Consider the following 22,433-nt stretch of genomic DNA (forward strand, 5'->3'; position numbering starts at 1 on the left):
TGATTCGATTTCTTTTCTTGATTTTTGTTTTACTCATCTAAAATGCACTATGCTTTTATTGAATATATAGTAGTTAGGTATAAGGCGGTTCACTTGATTTTGATCATATTTTTAATGAGCATACAGTCATTTGTTGAATTTCTTCTTTCGCTTGTTCTTGATATGAAGTTTGCATGTTTATTTAAACCCAATACAGCTTTAGGCCCTGTAAATCAAATATACGTATATATCAAGATTGTTATCTATGTCAGGAGATAAATTGAATATGAAGTAGAACCACAAACTTCTCGGAAAAGCACAGAAGTTCAACATGTTCAATGGGAAGCTTTCAATTAGATTGTAAGTTGCATTAGTGGCAGGCATGAAAGATTTCTCAGCCTTCATGCTGCAATACTCACGGACCAAGTAGATGAAGTTCCTAGAAATCGAGGTGCTCAATAGCTTGATTGCAGTCCTTTTCCTCTTTTCTCGGAAGAGCTCTTTTCTCTCCTTAGAGCAGAGCTTCTCCCTATCCCTTCAATGGCCAATAGTACAAATACAACCCTAAAACCACCATGATTCTGGTTTTGTTGTCCCTTCCATATGGATCCAAGGGCATCCTAGATTTGGTAAGTTGTTTTCACGAACCCTAATATTTTCTTTCCTTGAGTTTCCACCAAAGAAACCCATAATCCATAAATGTATCATCTTAGCTTGATCTTCTACCCTTTCCTCCGCAACTTCTTCTTCAAGGATCTCCTCACACTTGATCGCTTAGTCATTTTCAGAAATCCCATACCCATTTACATAGAGCTCCCTTCAATCTAACCTCACGCTTATACCCACAATCTCCAAAGACAAAAGAACTCACAACCACCACACTACTCCTGTATGAAAGCCCCCACAGGAAGCATCCTACATCGGTATCTAGATTCTATTCCGAGCAAGCAAAAAGCAGCGACTACAAGAAGGAACCCTGCAAAAATGAGAGATGGAAGGTGAGACAGAGACCGACTTGCGATTAGCAGCATTGTGTAAAAGCTTAGGCCATCTTTGGTAAAACAGTGATGTTGTAGAAGTATCGACATAAATCCCCTCTAATAAAAAGAAGGAATGCAGACAAACTCTATTTGGTAAGTTGTTCTCCAAACCTAATGTTAACTTCCAAGCTTTTTCCAATACAATGAATAAGGCATGGAAAACATATTCAAATTGTCTGTTCTTAAAAGGAGCCAGGGTTCTTCTCTTTTGCATTTCAATTAGAGGAGGATAAAGAGAGAATCCTACCAGTGGTCCTTTGCTAGCAATCTTTTAGTCCTGAAACAATGTGAACCAAAGATCCCAGAGCACTTTCATGACTTTTCCCGCCGTGCTTTCTGGGTTCAAATGGGTGGGATACCTCCAGGGTGGTTTAGAGAGGAAGTGTTTGCTAATTTGGCTGAAAAAGTGGGAAAAAGTGTTGGAAATACAGGTGGATTCTAAAGGAAATAGTCCATTCAAAGTAGGGAAGGTGAGGGTAGAACTGGATCTGTGTGCACCCTTAAAATCGGGAGCCATATTGGACATAGGGAATAAGAAGCTATGGGTGGAATTTAAATATGAACCCCTTCCACATTATTGCTACTCGTGTGGGAGAATTGGCCATTTTGACACATATTGTGAGGAAATTCCCTATGAACAAACTAAATGGGTAGAAATCATGGCAGGAAAATATGGACCTTGGCTTAAGGCGGAAGTACGAGATCATAGCCCTCATTGGGAAGCTTTTCTATGGCAAATTAAAAACAAATATAGATGCTGAAGAGGTAGTCTTTAAAACACCAACCATAGAAGATGGAATGGATAGGGTGGTTAAAAGTGAATCGGAGATATAGGTAACCGATTTCACAATAAGAAAAGGGCATAATGTTCATCTTCCAACAAAGCAATGGAAGGCTCGGCTTCAACTCCAGGAAAAAAAGATAATGGGAAACAAATAATGTGCATTGATCTTCCCAAATCGAATCTTTTGAATGAGGAAATCAATAGCAAGAAATGCCTAAAGACCTAGAGGGCCAAAAAATAGAAAAGATCAGCAAACACTACTCTACTTATCATTGATGATATGTAGCTGTTGGAGACCCCTGTTCAGGTAGTAAAAGAAGGAAATGATTGGGCTTTGGTGGCTAGCCCTAATAAGCCATCGGAGACGTTATAAAAATCATTAGCTAGAACTGTCAGGGGCTAGACAACTCCCTGACATTCCAAGAGCTAAGAGCTTTAGTAGCTCTCGAAAGACCTAACCTGGTTTTCTTAATGGAGACCAAGAACAAGGAGACGATGGTTGAGGGTGTCAGAAGACGCCTAAAGTTCCCAAATATATTTCTAGAGAATCCAGAAGGCATAGCAGGAGGATTAGCACTTATGTGGAGTGAAGAGGTGGGTTTAAGAGTGATTTCTAGTACTAAGGCTTTCATCGATTTGGAATGTAAAGACCCGTCTAGTGGTTATCAAATGAGGATGACTTTCCTCCATGCTCCTACGAATTATGAGGAGAAACTTCTCTTATGGCAGAAATTGGGGGATATTCAGTCACATAACCTACTCTTGTGGATTTGTATGAGGGATTTTAATGAAATTTTATATACTTGGGAGAAGGTAGGAAAGAGAGAAGCTGACCACTACCGCATAGCAAGCTTCCGTGAGCTCTTAAATGACTGCTCCCTAATGGATATAGACAGCAAAGGGTGTGCCTATACTTGGGTGAATAACAAAGAAGGAGAGGAATTAGTTAAAAAAAGATTAGATAGAGTTCTATGCACTATGGATTGGCAGATTACTTCCCAAATGCTGAAATTCAGGCTCTACCAACTATCAGCTCAGACCAGAGTCTACTTCTTCTTGTTTTACATCTTGAAAGTAAGAAAAGGAAAAAAGAATTCAAATTCGAAACTTACTGGCTGGAAGATCAAGAATGCAGGGAGATCATAAAGAGAGTATGGAATGGAAATCTCTTAAATGAAAACAGCTTCTTAGAAAAAATTAAAGAAGTCTCTAAAGAACTAGTAACCTGGAGTAAAGACAAGTTCCTCAATGCATCCATTTGCATAAGGGAGCTGAAGAGGACACTAACAAAGATTACTAATAGAATTTCAGGTAGCTTTAGCAAGGAGGAACCTTAGAATATTGTTGACCAAATTGACAAACTATAGAAACAGGAGGAAAAATATTGGGGGCTAAGACACGCATCATCTGGCTTCGGTGGGGAGATAGAAACACAAAGTACTTCCATGCCACAATAGCGCAAAGAAGACAAAGATATAGAATCACAATGCTGAAGGTGGACGAAGTAACTTGGTGTAGGGAGCCAAACACACTCAAGAAACCCATTGGGGACTTTTACCAAACACTTTATAAATACGTGGGTCCGAGGAATTTTTAGCCGAGTCTTAGATCAATGTCCCAATCTAGTAAATGAGACAATTAATGCACAGCTGACGGCAAATGTGTCCATTGAAGAAGTGAAAGAAGCGATCTTCCAATTGGGTTTACTCAAAGATCCAGGTCCCGACGAACTAAATGAACAATTTTACCAGCATTATTGGGATGACTTAAAGCACGAAGTGTTTCAGCTAGTACAAAACTTCTTTGAGACAGGTACTCTTGACCCTACCATAAACCAAACGCATATCTCTCTAATATGGAAAGTCAAAAATCTAGAAAGTATAAGCTAGTTTAGACCTATTAGCCTATGTAACTTCAACTACAAAATTATATCAAAAGTGATGGCTAATAGGTTGAAGCCGTGGCTCCCAGAAATTATTACTTCTGAACAAAGTGTCTTTGTACAAGGCTGGCAAATCCAAGACAATATATTGATAGTTCGGGGAACTTATCCATTAGCTTAGAATTAAGAAGAGAAAAAAATAAGTTTCAAGCTATTCTGAAATGGGAGAATTACCAAAAAAGTCCTAAACCTATTGTAATTGTGCCAATTCAGTCCTAAACTTATTTTTTTTTTGCCAATTTAGTCCTAAACATTTTACAATTGTGCCAATTCAGTCCATCCGGCCAAAATTGGCCTAGTCGGTCCGACGTGGACCTTAGGCCGGCGGTGAACAATTTTTTAATAATTTTTTTAATTTTTTTTTTCGAATTTTTTTTAAAATTTTGATTTTTTTTTAATTTTTTCGAATTTTTTTAATTTTTTTCTTCTTCTTCTTCTTCCTTTGGCGGCGCGCCGCCGGCCAGAGGTGAGGGCCGCGAGGTCAGCCTCGGAGTCACTTTGGCGAGGCTCGCCCCGCTAGCCAGCGAGCGAGCCTTGCCCCGGCGACGGCGAGGCCGCCGTCGCCCACATCCGTGAGGCTCGGCCTCACCTAGCCATGGCGAGGTCGAGCCTCACCATCCTTGGGCAAGGAGCCTCGCCGCCCACCGAGGGGCCGTGCGAGGGTTTCTTGTCCTCCTCCTAACCGCGCCGCCACGCCCATCGGACATTCTCTCTCTCTCTCTCTCTCTCTCTCTCTCTCTCTCTCTCTCTTGGTTCGCGATTAGGGTTTTCTCTCCGATTCAATCGAATGCGGCTCGATGCGCGTGCCTTTATATGCAAGCGGACGGAGCGGAGCGAGACGGAGGGAACGCCTTGCCCGGCCCAAGGCAAAGGGTCGACCTCGCCGGTGGCGGCGAGGCTCCTCGCCCGGGGATGACAAGGCTCGACCTCACCATGGCCGGGTGAGGTCAAGCCTCGCCCGATGTGGCGACGGCGGCCTCGCCTCGCTGGCGAGGCTCGCCGCGCCGGTGGGCGGGGCGAGCCTTGCCCGGTGGTCGACGAGGCTAACCTCGGCCCTCATCTCTAGCCGGCGACACCGCGGCCGAAGAAGAAGATGACCAAAAAAAAGAAAAAAAGAAAATTTAAAAAAAAATTTAAAAAATTCAGAAAAAAAAATATTTTAAAATATTTTAAAATTGCCACATCGGCATTTCCGGTCAAGCTGTCCCCGGCCAAGGCGTCACGTCGTACTGGCCGGCCAATTTTGGCCGGATGGACTAAATTGACACAATTGTAAAAGGTTTAGGACTAAATTGATCAAAAAAAATAGAATCAATTGGCACAATTGTAATAAGTTTAGGACTTTTTGGTAATTCTCCCATTCAAACTGGACATGCAAAAGCTAATGACGAGTCGAGTGGGATTTTTTAGAGAATGTTTGCTGAAAATGGGATTTTGTAAAGGTGGGTAGCATTGATCATGCAATGTGTCTCAACAAGTACCTTTTAGTGTGAAGGTAAATGGGAGCCTATGCAATATTCACACCATCAAGGGGAATTAGATAAGGCGATCCTCTCTCCCCTTACTTTTTCATTCTAGTGGCAAATGTCCTGTCATGGTTAATGCAGAAAGCCATGGAAGATGAGAGCCTTAAAGGAATAACTTTGAATACGTACCACCCTACCCTATCACACTTACTCTTTGCCGATGATACTATTCTTTTGTTGGATGGGACTATCAGAGAATGTCAAAATCTAACAGCTGTTTTAAACCAATATTGTTTTGCAATGGGTCAAGCCATAAATTTAAAAAAATCAAGAGTATGTTTCAGCAATGACTGCCCTCTAAATCTGAAGAGGAACATGGCGCAAGAACTCAGAGTACCGATCATAGACAAGACGGGAAAATATCTAGGCATTCCGAGAAATTTGTGCCAGTCAAAAAAAGAGATGTTCACCTGGATCCGAGCTAGAGTAAATATGAAGTTGGAGGGCTGGAATGAGAAGCTACTTTCTAAAGCAGGCAAAGAAACACTGATAAAAAGTGTAGTACAAGCCCTTCCTCAATATGCGATGTCAATCTTTAAAATACCTATCTCGATATGCAAAGCTATTGAAAGAAGAATTGCATTTTTCTGGTGGAAACAAAATGATACAAGGAGTGGATTGCATTGGAAAAAGTGAGAAGTCATGAAAACTAGAAAGGATGAAGGGGGCTCGGATTCAAAGACTTGACAAAATTTAATAAAGCAATGCTCGGTAAGTAAGCTTGGAGGTTATCTCAATCCCCTTAAGCTCTATGGAGTAGGATTCTAAAAAGTGTTTACTTCCCAAATGGAGATCTGTGGAAGGTAAGAAAAGGGCAACGTCCATCATGGGGTTGGCAAAGCACTTTAGTAGGGAGAGAGACCATCGAAGCGGAGGTAGAATGGAGGGTGCTAATATGAATATGAGAGGACAAATGACTTACATTAAGAGTGATCGGCAGTTCGACAAATAAATATGACCCTATAATGGTGGCTGAACTTATTAATGAAGAAAGCCAGGAATGGAAAGAAACAGAGGTTCAAAACCTTTTTGAAGACCGTCTAGCCAATGAAATCCTTGCTATCCCAACTAGCCCTACCCCAAAGACAGATACTCTAGTATGGAAAGGTAACAGATCAGGAATGTACACAGTTAAGAGCAGCTATAATAGAGTTTGTGCCCAAACCATAGAAACATAACTAAACAGAGCATCAAGTTCATTCAAGCCTTCTCGAACACTGTGGACTAAGATCTGGGATTTAACTATCCCCCGAAAATGCGAATCTTTATTTGGAGCATTTGTCAAGATGCTATTCCAACAAGAAGAAAGGCGTTTCCTGACCCGATCTATCCACTCTACAACACCCATCCGGAGACAATCGAACACTTGTTCTTACTTTGCAAATGGACGAAACATATATGGGAAGACCCACGAATCAATCTAAGCTGCAACCCTAACACTATTTCCAGGTTTGATAAGTGGCTGTCGGAGAGATTTGAAGGGAGTAACGACTTACCCGAGAACGAGCTGGTTGGGATGGTGCTCTGGGTTGTATGGAAAACTCGAAACAACTTCATATTTCGAGCTAAGCCACCGAGTCCGAGCTCCATCGTTGATCTAGCGCAAGCACAACTACAAAACTTCAGCATATGGCAAAAGAAAAAAAGGGGCAAAGAAACCCACAGATTTGAACTCATCGAGAAAATGGACACCGTCGGGGAGAGGAGCAATGAAATTAAACGTTGATTGCTCATGGGTGCAAGGAGAATACGCCGGATTGGTAGCTAGAATCCTGCGAGATCAAGCTAGACAAGTCATTGATGGCTTCGTGCGAGAAGTTCGAGCTTCATCCTCTGTTCAAGCCGAAGCCCTAGTTGTTCTACACGGGTTGGAGTTTCTGAAGAGAAGAAAGGAGCTGCATGTGGGAGTAGTTGAAACTGAGCAAGTACAAAGTGAAAAAGTGGAGTGCGAGACAGATAGCTTGACTGTGGTGGATAGCGTCTTGGGCTGGGCTGAAAACCCATGGAATGTGAAGACTATAATAGAGCATTGTAAAGGAATTTTAGCCCAATTAGATTCGACGAAGCTGGTCCATTGTTCTCGGGAAGTCAACAAGGCCGCAAATTGGCTCGCAAAGGCTCGCCCGACTAAAACACTCCCTCAAAATTGGATGTCTTTTCCTCCTTTACCTCTCTCGGAAATTTTATGTTCGGAAACTTATCTATCGTCTTCTTGTAATCCTCGTTGTTTATGAATGAAGGAAAAGCATCATATTAGACCAAAAAATAGCTTGATTGTAGCTGTGGTGGCTCTTGGTGATGGCTAAGAGGCGGCAACTGAGGGCAGGAGCATTTGTCTTTCTCCGACTAAGCTAGTTACAAATAAAGAGCAAACAAATATAGCCATAGCTAAATGTCTTCACCATTGTAGCATACACATGCACGGCATGTGCACAGCTCATGCATGGCATGTGATGGCCGTATATTTAAATCGGTTGCATAAGCTATGATGTAAGAATTAATTCCATCGTATGTTTTTTCAATTAAAAGTAATATTTATATCTACTACCGATGTAACTTGTGGGTGACCGATTAATTTTCGCTATGAAAAATCATAGCCAAAGATCCTTAACGATTACATCAAAGCATAAACAATTTGAAATTTTTTGGATACCTTTCTTTGTATATTTATTGGATATTGTTCTCTCTCTTTTTTTATTCAAGTGCAATATCTGTGTAGACATCATAATTGGAAAAAAAAAAAAAAAAAGAAAAAAAGGAAAGAAACATAAGAAACGAACTTCTTCGTCTCCTCGACTTGGCTTTCCAGATCTAACAAATTCCCAGGCTTGTTGCTGGCACCGCCGCCGGCCGTGGGAAGGCACGAGTGACGAGCTCCATTAGCGACGATTTTGCTGCTCTTCATTGCTGCACAATTGACATTGCTCCTCTTCGTGGCTCGTCGTTTTCGAGGTACTCCCTAGGCTCCGTTGCTACGTCACCAATGTGATGATCTGGACACGGATGGCTGCTTTACAATTGCATATGAGCTCCTTGACCGAATTGCACACCAACTGTTTGATAATATATCTGAACTAAGTCAGTGTAGTTTGTTCTTCCCATTGATTAACCTGAACACGTTAGCATGTCTGATCTAAGTCAGTGTAATTCGGGTTTACTTTTCCTTAAGGAAATTTGGGTTTATGAGCGTCGAGCTTTACCTGTGTCGGTGTGGGCTCCATCAGATTCGTGATGTATTCCGGCGTCCATTTGCTGACCTGTTTGAAGTTGCCCATTGCTGCATTTTCAGTGGGAATGCAGAGAAAGAGCAGTCGAATGGTGAAACAAAGAAAAAGAGGACGTTCACTGAATCTTTTTCTTTTCTTTATTAGATGTCTGACCTGGAGAACCATATCCACTTTTCAAGAAACACACCGGTCCCCGTCATACAATTGACGATTGATGAGATTCGAACTGACCCGCCATTCGAGAAAAGAAGCGGCAGCCAACTGGCCTCTCCGATGAGACCACGGTCTTCCCAGTCTAACTGATCTGCGGAATTCAGCTTGTTGACCAGACTTAGACCGTCTCAACCTTCATTCGTGCGGGGAGAGAGATACTTCAGGTGACTCCACTATGGCCAGGTTTCAGTTTGCCCTGCTGATTAGGCATGGACTACCCATGTGAAGCCATCAATCATAGTCCAAGTTGCCTTGTTCTGGTGGCGGTGGAAGCCAATTACTCTCCTTCTCTATTCTTGCAGCCATTTTTTTTCCTGTCCAAGTTGCTCCACTTCCTGAGAATTTTTTAGTGCGAGTATTGCTGAGTCCACCAAGGGTTTTGGGTTTGAAGACGAGGTTATTTCTGCTTTTCCGGATATTACAGATCACAGTCGACACTAGTTCGAAAACTGGTGCATTTCTTTCTTCCGTATGCAACTAACCAAACCATTCTTTGATTCTGGAGACTTGATAGTGCAAAATCTTGATTTTTTATTGTTAGGTGATTTGACTGAATTTCCTGCTGAAAGAAGGGGAAAAATTGGGAAAATTTGATAGTACGAGATGACAAGTAAAGCTCGGAGATGGATTTTGGGGTTGATATACATAGTTGCTGTTGCCACCATTTGGATTGGTGCTAGTTTTTTGGTTCAGTCTGTGGTTCATTTAGGAGCTTCACCTTTCCTTATCACATATATATGCAATTCGTTGTTCATCATTTACATTCCTATCTTTGAAATCGGGTGCTATGTAGAGGATAAATATGGAAGTTTATGGTTCTGGAAAAATAGGAAGAGTGATAATAGTAGCTCTTTGAAAGGACTGGGGGAGTTGGAGATGGCAAACTTACTTGCAGAAGTTGATTTAAGTGCGAAAGCTGATGATCTGGTTCCATCCACGTCTGTGGAGGAAGGCGACATAAGTCAGGATGCAGGATCTGAATATGAGAGTGAAAGTGCTTTGCATGATCGGGGTGTAATGAGTGAAGATGCTGACAAGGAAGTGGACACAAAGGGGCGTTGGACGAGGATGAGAGTAGCGAAAGTTAGTCTTCTCATTTGCCCATTTTGGTTCTTTGCACAGTTGACTTCCAATCTGTCCCTAAAGTACACTACCGTCACGGTACTGGCATCTTTTTAAGTGGTTTTCCTTGCCTAGTTTTTGCATATGTTTCTATCGTTTTTATTTAATTGGTTTCATTACCTTGTTTTTTCACAGTCAAACACTATCTTGAGCACTTCATCGAGTCTGTTTACCTTTTTGGTCTCTCTTGCATTCCTGGGAGAGAAATTTACCTGGATAAAGCTGATTGGCGTTCTTCTTTGCATGGGAGGCACAATCATTGTTAGTGTGGGCGACTCGGAGTCAGCATCTCCCCGAAGTGACGCTGCTCTTCTTGGAGACATCCTTGCTCTTGTCTCAGCTGCCCTGTATGCTGTATACATCACCTTGATTAGGAAGAAACTGCCTGATGATGATGAAAACCAAGGCCAAGCCAGCATGGTGCAGTTCCTTGGATACCTGGGCCTGTTTAACCTCCTTATATTCCTTCCTGTCGCCCTTGTGCTTAATTTTGCTAAGCTGGAGCCATTTACTAACCTTAACTGGAAGGAGACTGGTCTTATTGTTGGTAAAGGTGAGTAGCAAGGTGCATGATTTGATTTTTTTCTCTTGAGTTTCCTTTATAGTCATCTAAAATGCGCCATGCTTTTATTATAAAGAAAAACAGTGGTCAGGTCTAAGGAGCTTTACTTGATTTTGATCATATTTTAAAGGAGTTTGCACTTGCTTGTTGAATTTTTCCTTTCACTTGTTCTTGATATGACATTTGCTTGATTCAGAATTCTGGTTATCTATAGTTTGACCTGTTGGATTTGCAAAGATATGCTTGAAATACTCATTGATCTGCTTCTTTACCCCTCTCCCAATTCATATTCAGGGTTGTTAGATAATGTGCTGAGCGATTACTTGTGGGCCAAAGCCGTTCTTCTGACTTCTACCACCGTTGCAACAGCTGGTCTTTCCATACAAGTTCCATTGGCAGCTGTTGTAGAATCACTGACTGGCAAGGCGCCTCATCTCATGGATTACCTCGGCGCTGTTGCAGTCATGATCGGATTTGCAGGCATAATTTTACCTTCTGATGCTTTCAGCAGATCAAAAGAAGCCAGTGTTGATCTTGGAAATGAAGACATTGATGACCATGACCATGCTGCTTTGCGTGCTGATTGCTGAGAAATTGGAAGCTTGTGGGAATATTGTGTTATAAGTAGAGAAAGAATTGGCAAGTATTGGCACAAGGAATAGGAATAGAAAATTTCGCTGAGTAGTTGAATGGTACACGTGATAATGAAGGAGCTCTCTCATAGTTGGTCTCTCTGTTTTTCTTCTCTAGTTGATCTAAGTTCTCTGAATTACTCGTCGTGCATCCAAACCAGACATATGTAAAGATGAGCTGTGATTCACGACTACTGAGATCATCTGATAAGTCGCTGCAAAATAGAAACAGCCAGTACAGAGAAGAATATGACGCAGTACAGCATAAAACAAAAGCAAGCCTCTCGTTTTTACTTCCTTGCATCTTCCTTGCATCTTACAATTTTAGTCAAAATGAGGCCACGCGTTACACTCCAATGCTGGTGAATTGTTATGGTCAGAGGATCCTCCTTACTTGCGCGTTGACAGGTATATAATACAAGAGTATGGCGGGTTAATCCAAGCGAGATCAGACTTTATCTCGACCAGAAAAGAGATGAAAAGCATGAATAAGCAAAGTGAATCATACTCGTTATCATTGCTTCTGTACGAGTGTGCAACTTCTATATCAAAAATTACAACAAAGACAGGCAAAAAAGGCAAAGATTACAGAAACAATGGACAAATGTTACAATCTCAGTGACGCCATTTACACTAGATTGGAGAATACTCAAAATCGCACGGTACAGCCATTAACAATTTGACTCCACTATAAAGCCTAAAACACTATAAGAATCAAATTTACACGAATCATCTACTTGCCTATAATCCGATCTCCTGATAAAACTGGTTAATGCCTGGGTGTCAAATTGCCTTCTTGTATCAAAGTTTTCTAAAAACTTCAAGTATGAGAACAGGTCATCTTTCCTATTCAATAGCTCTTTAGTACAACATTTGTCTTCAAGCATAAGATGAATAGATGATAGTCCAGTGCTGTGGTTAACGCGTCGCAACAGAGCGAAGCAAATAGCTGTAATCATTCCCGTCTTCACAGCACTTCTTCATAGTCATCATAACAGGATGACATATTTTGCAGAAATTATGTCCCCTGCCAAAGGCAGCAGCAACAATACCCGCCAAAATGTCTTCATTGTACCTAAAAAGATGACGACGGACCAATCCAAAAGGAGTACACTCACATCAAACTTTTCCTCCATACTGAAAGTACACTTTGTAGTCATGCTGCAGAGACGCCAAAGTGTTTCTGCAAGGACCCTCTGCATATGAAAGGAAATTGCAACATATGAAACTTGAAAAAAGAAAATGTTGTCCATTGAAAATAGTTTACAGCTGAGGTCAGGTTACAAAAGCATACCTCCAAATACTGTATGAAGATATTGAAGATCATCTGCTGAGCAAGCATCAATTAAAGCATACACCCCAGGTCTCAAAGCTTCATCTATTTCTCTGTGATAGAGCAAAAAATTACAACCATTCTGTTAGTATTCTACCAATAGCAACTAGGCTCACTTAATCAAAATTAAAGCAAAACACCAAAGGAAGGCACCTTCTGAATCCACCCTTCAGTGGACCGCATTCTGAACATGTATATATGTAACTGGATAAGAACTTAAAACAATGACGTCCATATACATCTTTCTGCTGCCTTAACTGTAAAAGGATGAAAACACCAAAACATAAGAAAATTAAACGAAAGAAGGCACCATATTCATGAAAATCATGGTTTGGACATTGATACTTCCAGGACATATATCAATCGTCATTTTAGGACATCAAGGACTAAAACTGAGATCCCAAAATGTTCTGTTAAGTGCAAACTAAGCACTCCCTTTCTGTTTTGAGGCTTGTATACAGACAAATGTAAAATAAAGCAATCCAATGATTGGTCAATTGACAAAGCATTCTTGCACTTCTTGCCCTGGCTTATCAGCTTATAGCTAGGAAGAGTATAATTTTCCAACTACCTCTCATCCACCTACGACTAGACCAAATTTGAATCCTAAAGTCACATAGTTTTGTGAATTTCCCAGCATTTTGTAGGTCAGATACCCTATTTTCAAGAAACTAGCTCCTTCAATGCTAATGCATGAAGACTTGACGCAAACATTATAAATCTCTCCCCAGCACAAGGTCCATGAAGTCATTGCAATTGGTCCAAATGAACCACTCTGCTTGAAGAAATCGTCATATAGAGGTAAGATGAAAGTAACTCATTAATGAGATTATGAGCAATGACAAAACACAATCCTTCTTATTTTTGATAGGAAATCAAAAGAGTGGTGGGAACATGTCAACGAGATTAGGATTAATCAAGCAGAAAAAAAGAATAATGTAACAAATACTTCGATTATGACATTTTCCATAATTGAACAATATTCAAGCCTCACAAAATCCAGTAAAGAACTCTCCGCCAAGTAGGTCTCCATTCCCACATGCTCATTGCCAGCATTGTAAAGACCACAGAGCAACTTGCACACAAGAATATGCATTCCATGAACAAAAAGCACAACAAAGGAATTGCAGTGTATCAATACCATACAAAGCAAACAATTTTACTAGAAAGTCACCTCTTCATATATCCTCCGGAGGGAACATGCACATTTGACCCCTTCTCGTACATCCCGTGAAAGATAGGCTTGCCTGACCACCAGGTCCATGTTCACAGTCTCCAAACAATTGAGAAGAACAGAAGTGGAATCTTGAAGCAAAGCAATGTCTCTTTCACATTCACTAGAAAATACACAACCATAGAGTATGTTTTCAGCAAAAAGAAATGCTTCAATGGTGGAAGAAAGGGCAATGAAAGATGACAACAATATCTTGTGTGAGCATATGATCTCTCTGTATGCATGGTTTTGTCTCTATGTGTGTGTAGGTTGGTGTGCAAGAGAGAGAGTCGTTCACAGAAGCGAGAAGAGGTATACTGCTGTTGAAAAAGAACTGAACTAACCGCATGCCATTTCTTCAAAAACAAACTTTCTCTAGTTCTTGTTTCTCGTCCCTCACCCCACAAGACACCTCTAGGAGGCATGCCCCTGACTCCCCCTTAATTTTTTTCCCAATGGTACACTGTCTATCTTGCCACCTAAATCAACTAATAGGTTTCTTGACAAACGTTTTACTGGGAACACAACTGAAAAATTTGAGAAGCATAACATACCTTTTATGATGCTTAAGAACAGTACAAAGCAATCGACAACAGGTGGCATATAGCTTCACTGAAAATGGCCGATCAATCTCAAGATTCTCCAAAGAAAATAAAGATCCGGAAGAAATCGTATCTTTCAGTTGAAACTGACAGAAGACCTGGAACAGCGCTGCAGGAATTCGTAACATCTGGGCAACATGCCAAGAATCCAATTGAAAGAGAGCATGTCTTCCTGAAACCCTAATCAGTACCTCAATGCACATAAGAGTGACTGATCCTGGGTCAGGATCACCAAAGCCCTTGCCAGGTGAACTCTCATAGAAAATTCGTGGACTTTGCACATGCAGAATTATGTTGAACAAACCAGCCATAAAGCTCTGAATGTGTCTCCTGACCACACTCAAACGTTTCCGACCTACAGAAGGAATTCAAGGGTTTAGGCTTACATTAATCTAAATGTAAAGATACACTATTGTCACCTGATACAGATGTATAATTACGGGGAGACATGGCCAATTTTTCTTTTCTTTCTTTTTTTTTTTAAATGACACTTCTGGATATATACAGCAAAGTATAGATTATTGGACCACTGTCTCATTCAATGTGTGTTTCTAGCCATCATAGATTGTTGAAACAGGAAAAAAGAAAGGGAAACAATAATCATTTAAAATCACCCAGGAATCAGATTATGACATTGATTTAATATTATTCACTCCCATTATATTCCTGATAGATTTTCTCTCCATTTTATAAGAATTAGTTTGCAAAACAACCATGGATCATCAAATTCTTTCTTTCCCCAGTATACAAAGGCAAAAAGAGTTATCGAGTAAATCTAATACTCGGTCTATCAACAGGAGTGAATTTTAGTTAAGCAACAATTCAGGAGAGCTTACTCCTATATTTGTTACTCATTGAAATAGTTCCGGAGAATACATAACTTTTACCCCTCAACCACACCTTAAACATATGTACACATTATTACCTGAAACATTTTCTAGAAGCATATCCAACAAGTCAATGCCAGCTGCAACAACAGGTGAGACAGTCCCTCCTACCCTTCCAAAAGTTATGCCACACTTAGCCGTGCAGCATTCCTGCACTCCAACTAATGCTCTCTCTATTGCTTGGACAGCAGATAAGAGATGCAACTCTGCAGCCTTCTTAATATAAATGGTGAATGATGTCCTCAACCTTGCTTTGATGTCATCCAGGCAACACTCCAGACGATAATCTTTTGATCCATTTAGTCTCGCATGACCAGGAATTGTCTTGGTGCTTGAGCCGGTCTCATGATTCATTAAAGTATATCTTTTCCCTTGTAACACAATACATTTACCAAGAGCCACTAACTGCAATTCTATCAGTCTGGCATATGCATTTCTAGATAATGTGGGATTAGTGTAGGGAAAATGACTCCCTAATTCTCCCAAATACTTGAGAATACCATCTAAGCAAACAAACAATGATGGCTGTGGCAGCTCAAAACCATTAACCAATTCCAAGATCAGGAACTGCGCCATTGCCATAAAAGTTCGCAGCAAAGTTGTCGATAAGAGAAGAGTCTGGTCTTTCAAATTCAGCTTTAGAATGGCTGAATAACCAATAAATAAGTGCCTGAGCAGAAATGCTGCTTCAGGATTATCACCTTTGAGCAACTGCTGTAAGAAAGGCTTATTTAAATATTGCGAGTCAAAAAAATTAACTTCATTTGAAATGCTCGCAACACAATCATCACCTTCCACATGCGACAACTGAGGGCCAACATCAGTGACCACTGACTGATTAGTAAAGCCAGATGACTCTAAGAAGGCTGTCACGACGTCCTTCTGTTCACTGTGGCTGGATATTTTAGGGACAGGTGAAGAGTCACCGTGTGACAAACCATCACTTCCCAATATGTCTTGGCTATAGTTCAACATTTTACTACTTTGCTCATGACCTAAATATCCCAGCTGCTGATCATTCTGACCAAGCATAATCCGCAGAAAGATACTAACTACATCTGTAAATACGTCAATAAAGAGGCCGAGCTTGCAAAGAGGTTCATGCTTCCAATGAGAGGATATAACTTTATGAACCTGATCCTTTGCATCAATTTGGTCAACGGCAGATGCTAAGCCCCAAAAGAAACCACTCAGGCAAGACATAATGGCAGATAATTTAGTCATATCCAATGAGTTCTGACCAACATTTGCTCTTTTATCATGGAAAGACTCTTCCAGAGAACAAAATAAGCTTTGTGTCTCTTCTTTCATACTCTGTGCAACAAGGCAGATGCTTTTCCAGGCTTCAGAATGTTTAGAAGGATCCCAACAAGAACCTGGTTCAACTAAATTTGTCTGCCCCGGGCCAATGTCAGAACCTTCTTTCTCTTTACAGTACCATGTAGACATTATAATCGAGGAAAGTGTTTGACAAAAGTAATACTCGCTAAACATTAGGAATATATATGATGTGTGGTCCATTAAAGACAGATTCTCTTTGCAGGAATTATATTCTCCACATTCATCTTGAAGCCCACTCACAACAACTACTGACTTGAAAAGCCATACAAGGGAAAATATTCCTTCAGATATAAGGGCACTCAACAGATGTTCAGTTATTTCTATATTATCGCTGAAAGATGCTTCAACTAAATGTTTTAAAGCCTTTCGACAGTACAAGAACAACTTTAAGTGCTTATTATGCTTAGATGAGAATGAGACATCTTGAAAGTCCAGTAAGCTGCTAGCTGCAAGTCTGAGAAAGAAAGGAACCAGTTAATCCTCAAAGAAAAGCTAAAAGGCAGACTAAACAACAAGCTTTTGATCTGTTCAGATTAACTTATTTATGCAAGATGAGGTAAGACTGCAACTTTTAAAGGGACAAATTTATCAAATAAGCTCAGTCCAGCTTTTATGTAACTTAACTCCCAAAGCTAATGCCAAAAAACATGTCGCATCATGAACACTTTTAAATAAGAAACATAGCACTATAGGCGTAAACTACAGATTTCCCCTGATGCATCTTCAATGATTTCTCGCATCACATTTATGTCTGACTCAGGTTAAGAATGCTCAAAGAGAGGCATTTTGGCAGAGGAGAAAACGGGCGACTAGTAAAACTAAGAGGAGTATAGAGGAGTATAGCTGCAATTGTCTCTGATATGTTGTGAATGCCAATTCTTTTATTTCCTTTTCTTTTCTTTTCTTTTTTGGCCAACAAATGCCATTTCATTATTCTACAACAAATATACATACACAGGTTTAAGACTCTCAAATCTTGTGATTAATGAAAGAACTCAATCAGAACTTGTATGAATGCCATTTGAAATGAAGACAAAGAACAACAAACAACTCATCATTTGAGAATTGTATTGACAACTAATAAAGGCAAAACAAAGCTACAATATAAATCACAAAACCAGATGTCAAGAGTTTTGAAACTTCTTTCCATACAGTCAGTATGTGAGATCATTGTTAACAAATTTTAAACAAACAATGAATCTCAGCCAGAAGTTGTGTTGAACAACTGTAGATTGACAGAAACCAAGTTTACCTTTCAATGTTAATAATGTGAGTTGCATAGCGCTTGAATGATCTTGAACTTAAGTAGTCTTTTGGCATCCGACTAAAAAGATTAAGCAAATCCATGCAAGCAGCAAAACTCATGCTTTGAGATGTTCTTATTTCAGCACAATTATCAATAGACTCTTTATTGAATGAGGGAGCAGTCTGCTTCAAATAATAGCTGCGGCTTTTGCTGCCTGAATCAACCGATACTGACTTCTGAAGTTCCATTAGACAATGAGACCAATTAGGTGATGAGCCAAGATCAACTTTCTTAGATGAAGCACTGCGAAATAATGACCCTGCTAACTTCTCCATCAAATGACAAAGCCTTGATGCCAGGTGCCTGTGGACAAACTAATGCAAACGACGATTAGAATCCCTAGACAATGAAAACACAAAATAAGGATAGGTAAAGGAGTGTACATAGTAAAGAAAAGGACATCTTGGCAGACAAAGACACATGAAAACACAAGGAAAAAGTTGTCTCTTCAACATGCTTTTGCAATTGAACATAGAATGAGTAACATGGGCAATTTCTTACTTTATGCTCATGAAAGGTAGAGTCGTGTAGAACTTCGTATGAGATTTGGTGAACCGACTTGTAGAGCATCTCACTGGGATTTTCGTACTTGAAAGGATTTTCAGTTATCGCAGGAAGAGAAGATTGAATCAAAAAGTAGAGGAACATCTTCATGTTCTTTATAGAAGCATGAATACACCAGATATCTATGCTCTGGCATATGATCCACCAAATTGCAGTGAGCAATGTTTTTTCATTTAGAGAGCCCAGACCAAAATCCCACTGATTACTTACAAGCGGAGACTGGGCACATGGATTATTGTTTGCCTCAGAATAAGTGGAGAATAATGGATCATTCACCAGAAAAGTCAGGTATCTCATTACAAAATCAGCAAGGCCTTGTGCTTCTTGTCTCATGTTTACAACATTCTCTTCCCACTTTTGACATATTCCACACAGAGTTGAATGGTTGGCAACGTCAAGGGAAATGTTACACAGCATTTCCTTCTTGCTTTGTAGCACATACCCAGCAGATTTTATCTGCCTGTTCAAATCAACCAGTCTCTGAAGTGCCATGGCATACAATATGTAAACCAGACAACAGCAATCTGCAACTCTATTTTGAAGATAAATATCGGATACAGATTGAATAACAGTCAGAACAGAAGCTGAAGGTTTGACAACCCATGAAAAATAGCCATCATCTGGCAAATCATCCCTCTCAGTCCAATCTTTTCCGGAACATGATGTAAATGAATCGCCCATAAAAGCTGACATCTTTATTGATGAATTTGGGGGCATAAGGCTTATTGCTTGTCGGTATAGGCTTCGACAAGACAAGTACAATCGAAAGAAGAACACAAAAGCCCAATGGCTGGACAAGCCAAACTTCTTTGACATAATTTTCTTAATCAATTTCTTATCAAAATTTCTTCCTGATAATGACAAAAGGAACTCACTTAAGCTTACCGACTGTGGTTCAACCAAACTACTCAAGCTAGGACGTATTACTGCCATCAAGTTGTTTATAGAAGATCCAACTGCCACACTGTTGCTGGCTGTCACAGTGATGGAATCTAGTAAACAACTGTATATCTCAGACAAACCTTTGCCCAACAATTCACAGTACAGGTTGAAGCTAATTATAGCACATCTTTGTGAATTCCTGCCACCAGATTCTTCCCCAACATTCTTGGAGCAACAACGTTTTATCCATATCAGAGATTCTGATATATCTTCTGCTAATTGCTGAATGCATCCACTTGCTTGCCCCTCTGGTATGGATGAAATAGCTTTATGAACAGACACCTTAAATTCTTGTGAACACAGTAACATTCCCACTGATTTAACATATGCCTCATATGAGGCAAGAGTGCCAACATCCATTTTAGGATTGATCTCACCATCAACCTCCCAATTTGCTAATAGTCTTGCAGCTTTACAAAGAGAAAAAATGACATTGCTCACCTGCATCACGCAAAGGAGATCAAACAAAGAACAAGCTAAAGATTGAAAAGATTTAAACAAGAATTAGACACAAAACAAACACTTTTCCGGACAGTTGAGAACAGGTTCATATGAACAAGATTGATGCAGACATTAAACGGATGTTTCAAGCCTTGGATTATTATGATTTACAAACCTGGCGAAGTTCACTGAAAAGACTGACAAGTTGGCATCCTAGGTCAAGTATCTTGCCTATTAATGAGTTCCCATCAGAAGAATCATTTAAAGAAACCCCTGTCGTCAAGTGTACAAGCAACAAATGCCACAAACTTTCTAGGTCTTCCCCAATAACCTCGTATTCTATGTCTAGAAGACAACCTATAGCAACAACCAGCTCCTTGACCACAGAAGAAACTGGTCCCTTATGCATTCCGATATCCGCAAGGTGCTTGGACTGCCAAAGTACGTTAAAGTTAGCCAATAGTGAGATCATTGTATGGTAAACTTCCTTAAGAAAACCCATAAAAGCTCCTCCAGAGATGTCATCCGTCTTAACATAGACCTTTTCATCGATAATGCTGCGAAGTATCCAATTTACAGAACCAAGTAAGTTTTGAACATTCAGCAAGTCTTCCACTTCCATTTTCTCCTGAAGATAGCTATTAAGCTTGTTCAATAGAGGCTCCATAATCTGCACAAAAAAATCATACAGCGATTTGCGTGCTTCTGAGCTCAAATTAACCAAGCTATAATCTCTCTCAGAATTTATATCACTAGCCATCGATAGCATTTTAGATCTAGGACCAAATAAACCATGTTCCAGTTGTTTTGAACCTTCACTAACTGTTGATGCACTACTCCCTTCTATTGGCATGGAAGCTCCCCTGAGTTTTCTTACTTGCTTAACAAGCAAATGAAACAGTTTACTCACGCCTTTCAATGCCAACATCTTCTTTGAAGTCATAATTTTTTCCAGTTCCTCAAATAAATGTCTATGGTAACTCATAATGATGATCTTTGAGTCTTTTGACTTTCCTTCACCAGCAGTGACATACTTGTCAGAGCTATGCAAAGTCAAGAAGCCCTCTATATGAATTGGATGGAACACCCCATTTGACAAAACTTCATCGACTGACCTCAAAAGGTTGCCAGTGAGACCAGGATTATTTCTGTTGCCACGTAGATGACCGAACAATTGCAACAGTGGCTCAAGAAGTTTATGTACAAAGTCACTAAAACCACTTTTCCGAGTCGGGTGAATCCTCAAAAATTTGGCAAATGGACCAAGTACAAAGCAGGAGAACTGCAGAACCAAAACACCTGCTTTCCTGCTGTCAAGACTCTCCGTAAAAATTCTGTTGACGAGCTCAATCACCGTATGAACAGTTGAAATCCATTGCTCCAAGCTTTCATTTGACGTGACATTGTGAGAACCATATAACAGAGAAACACAATCAACCATAAGATTGAACAACTCAAACCCTTCGTCTGTAAGGAAGGACTCTTCTGCATGCATGGGTGAATCATTGAGCCTGAATAGCACATGCCTTGCAATAAACTGGATAGGTTGCAAAAGCTTTTGGGAAAAATTCAAAGGAATTTGCAATCTCGATGACTTCTCCAGGCAGAACTTGAAAATCTCCCAGCATCTCGCATCTAAACACGCCTTAACTACATCATGCTGTTCTCCATCAAGCTTGACTTTCTTTGCCGATGAGATCAACAGCGACTGGATCCAGTCACTGAGAAAGACTATCACACGGGACAGTTTCACCGTATCACAATCTTGTTCAGGCCCATCACCCCCTTCTTCGCCTCTTGTTCTGACATAATCTAGAGCAATCTCCACCTTCCTGCATTTAATATTCATTATCAAGCCAACATACTCAAAGGTCGTTTTTTCGATTATTTGCGAAAGTTCAACAGTTTTTTTTTTTTTTTACAGCTTCCAATTTTGTTTTCCTTCTCAACGCCTGTTCTAAATCTTCAAAAATGGAAAGGCAGAGCAGATTGATTTCCAGATTAAGTTCAAAGCACAAAACAAATTCTCGGAAATCCTCGACGTCATCAATAATAAGCATCACCGCGACCAAGTTCACGGCAAGCACATCGTCGCCGCTCTTCTTCATCATCCTAATCGCAACCCAAGCATTTGTCGACCTCCACCGCGTCCGCACACAGACTTCCACGCCACAAATACAACACCAAGCGAAGTCACAAGAGCGATGGCGAGAGAGAGAGAGAGAGAGACTAACTTTCCGACGTCGATGTCCTTGCTCTGCAGCGAGAGAATCAACTGCAGGTTCCGCCAGGGACGATCCTCCGGCGCCGTCGGACGACTGGCATCCTCGACCGGCGCCGGCGGCCCTTCGACATCGTCCGCGGAATCGACGCGGCGGCGCGACTTGATAGGTCCCGACGAGCTCTCTTCTTCCGCGTGCTTGAGCCTCTGCCTCTTCTTCTTCTTGCCGGTCGAGTGCTTAGCTCCCGACTTCGCTTCTTCCGCCATTGCCGACTTCATCCGTGAAATTGCAGAGGGAGGGAGGGAGGGAGGGGTTTAGAGGACGGAGCACGGCGGAGGAAGCAGTCCGTTCCAGGGTTTAAGCCGGGTCATGTGCAAGTCGGGCTCCAATCGGGCCGGGCCCCGATAGATATTGGAGAAGGGGCAATTTTTTTCCCGGGCAAAGGGGTGATAACTAAAGGTCCTTAAAATTTTGCTTAGTTATTTTTAAAATAGTTCCTGAATATTTTGTAATATAGTTCCTAAATATTTGGTATATATTCAATTTATAAATTAA

The 22,433-nt window shown here is 40.6% G+C and overlaps 2 protein-coding genes and 1 long non-coding RNA gene across 6 annotated transcripts; 1 reads left to right on the forward strand and 2 right to left on the reverse strand.

The window, feature by feature from the left end:
- Positions 1 to 208: 208 nt before the first annotated feature.
- LOC104453399 lies at positions 209 to 7,221 on the reverse strand. The gene is made up of 2 exons (XR_727117.3): positions 6,768 to 7,221; positions 209 to 955 (listed from the first exon to the last, which is right to left on the reverse strand). It is a non-coding gene; the product is annotated as an uncharacterized LOC104453399 (long non-coding RNA).
- An 804-nt stretch (positions 7,222 to 8,025) lies between these two features.
- On the forward strand, positions 8,026 to 11,221 carry LOC104453400 (hypothetical protein). 4 transcript variants are annotated; one of them, XM_010067941.3, is made up of 5 exons: positions 8,028 to 8,223; positions 8,643 to 8,875; positions 9,014 to 9,872; positions 9,969 to 10,386; positions 10,690 to 11,221. In XM_010067941.3, exons 3-5 carry the CDS (start codon positions 9,315 to 9,317, stop codon positions 10,983 to 10,985), a joined length of 1,272 nt encoding a protein of 423 aa, XP_010066243.2. In that variant the 5' UTR covers positions 8,028 to 8,223; positions 8,643 to 8,875; positions 9,014 to 9,314; the 3' UTR covers positions 10,986 to 11,221. The 4 variants fall into 4 exon arrangements, with proteins under 4 accessions (XP_010066247.2, XP_010066248.2, XP_010066243.2 ...); XM_010067945.3 differs by having other exon boundaries at positions 8,026 to 8,223; positions 8,643 to 9,872; positions 10,765 to 11,221; XM_010067946.3 differs by having other exon boundaries at positions 8,027 to 8,223; positions 8,643 to 9,794.
- A 291-nt stretch (positions 11,222 to 11,512) lies between these two features.
- Positions 11,513 to 22,180, reverse strand: LOC104455509. The gene is made up of 10 exons (XM_039318303.1): positions 21,891 to 22,180; positions 19,832 to 21,488; positions 18,211 to 19,656; positions 17,656 to 18,023; positions 15,101 to 16,857; positions 14,128 to 14,530; positions 13,535 to 13,697; positions 12,514 to 12,617; positions 12,322 to 12,413; positions 11,513 to 12,223 (listed from the first exon to the last, which is right to left on the reverse strand). The coding sequence occupies exons 1-10, from the start codon at positions 22,154 to 22,156 to the stop codon at positions 12,147 to 12,149; spliced, it is 6,333 nt and encodes a 2,110-aa protein (XP_039174237.1). The 5' UTR covers positions 22,157 to 22,180; the 3' UTR covers positions 11,513 to 12,146.
- Between the last annotated feature and the right edge of the window lie 253 nt (positions 22,181 to 22,433).

This window comes from Eucalyptus grandis, chromosome 7 (assembly GCF_016545825.1).
Source record: "Eucalyptus grandis isolate ANBG69807.140 chromosome 7, ASM1654582v1, whole genome shotgun sequence".
Lineage (NCBI taxonomy): Eukaryota > Viridiplantae > Streptophyta > Magnoliopsida > Myrtales > Myrtaceae > Eucalyptus > Eucalyptus grandis.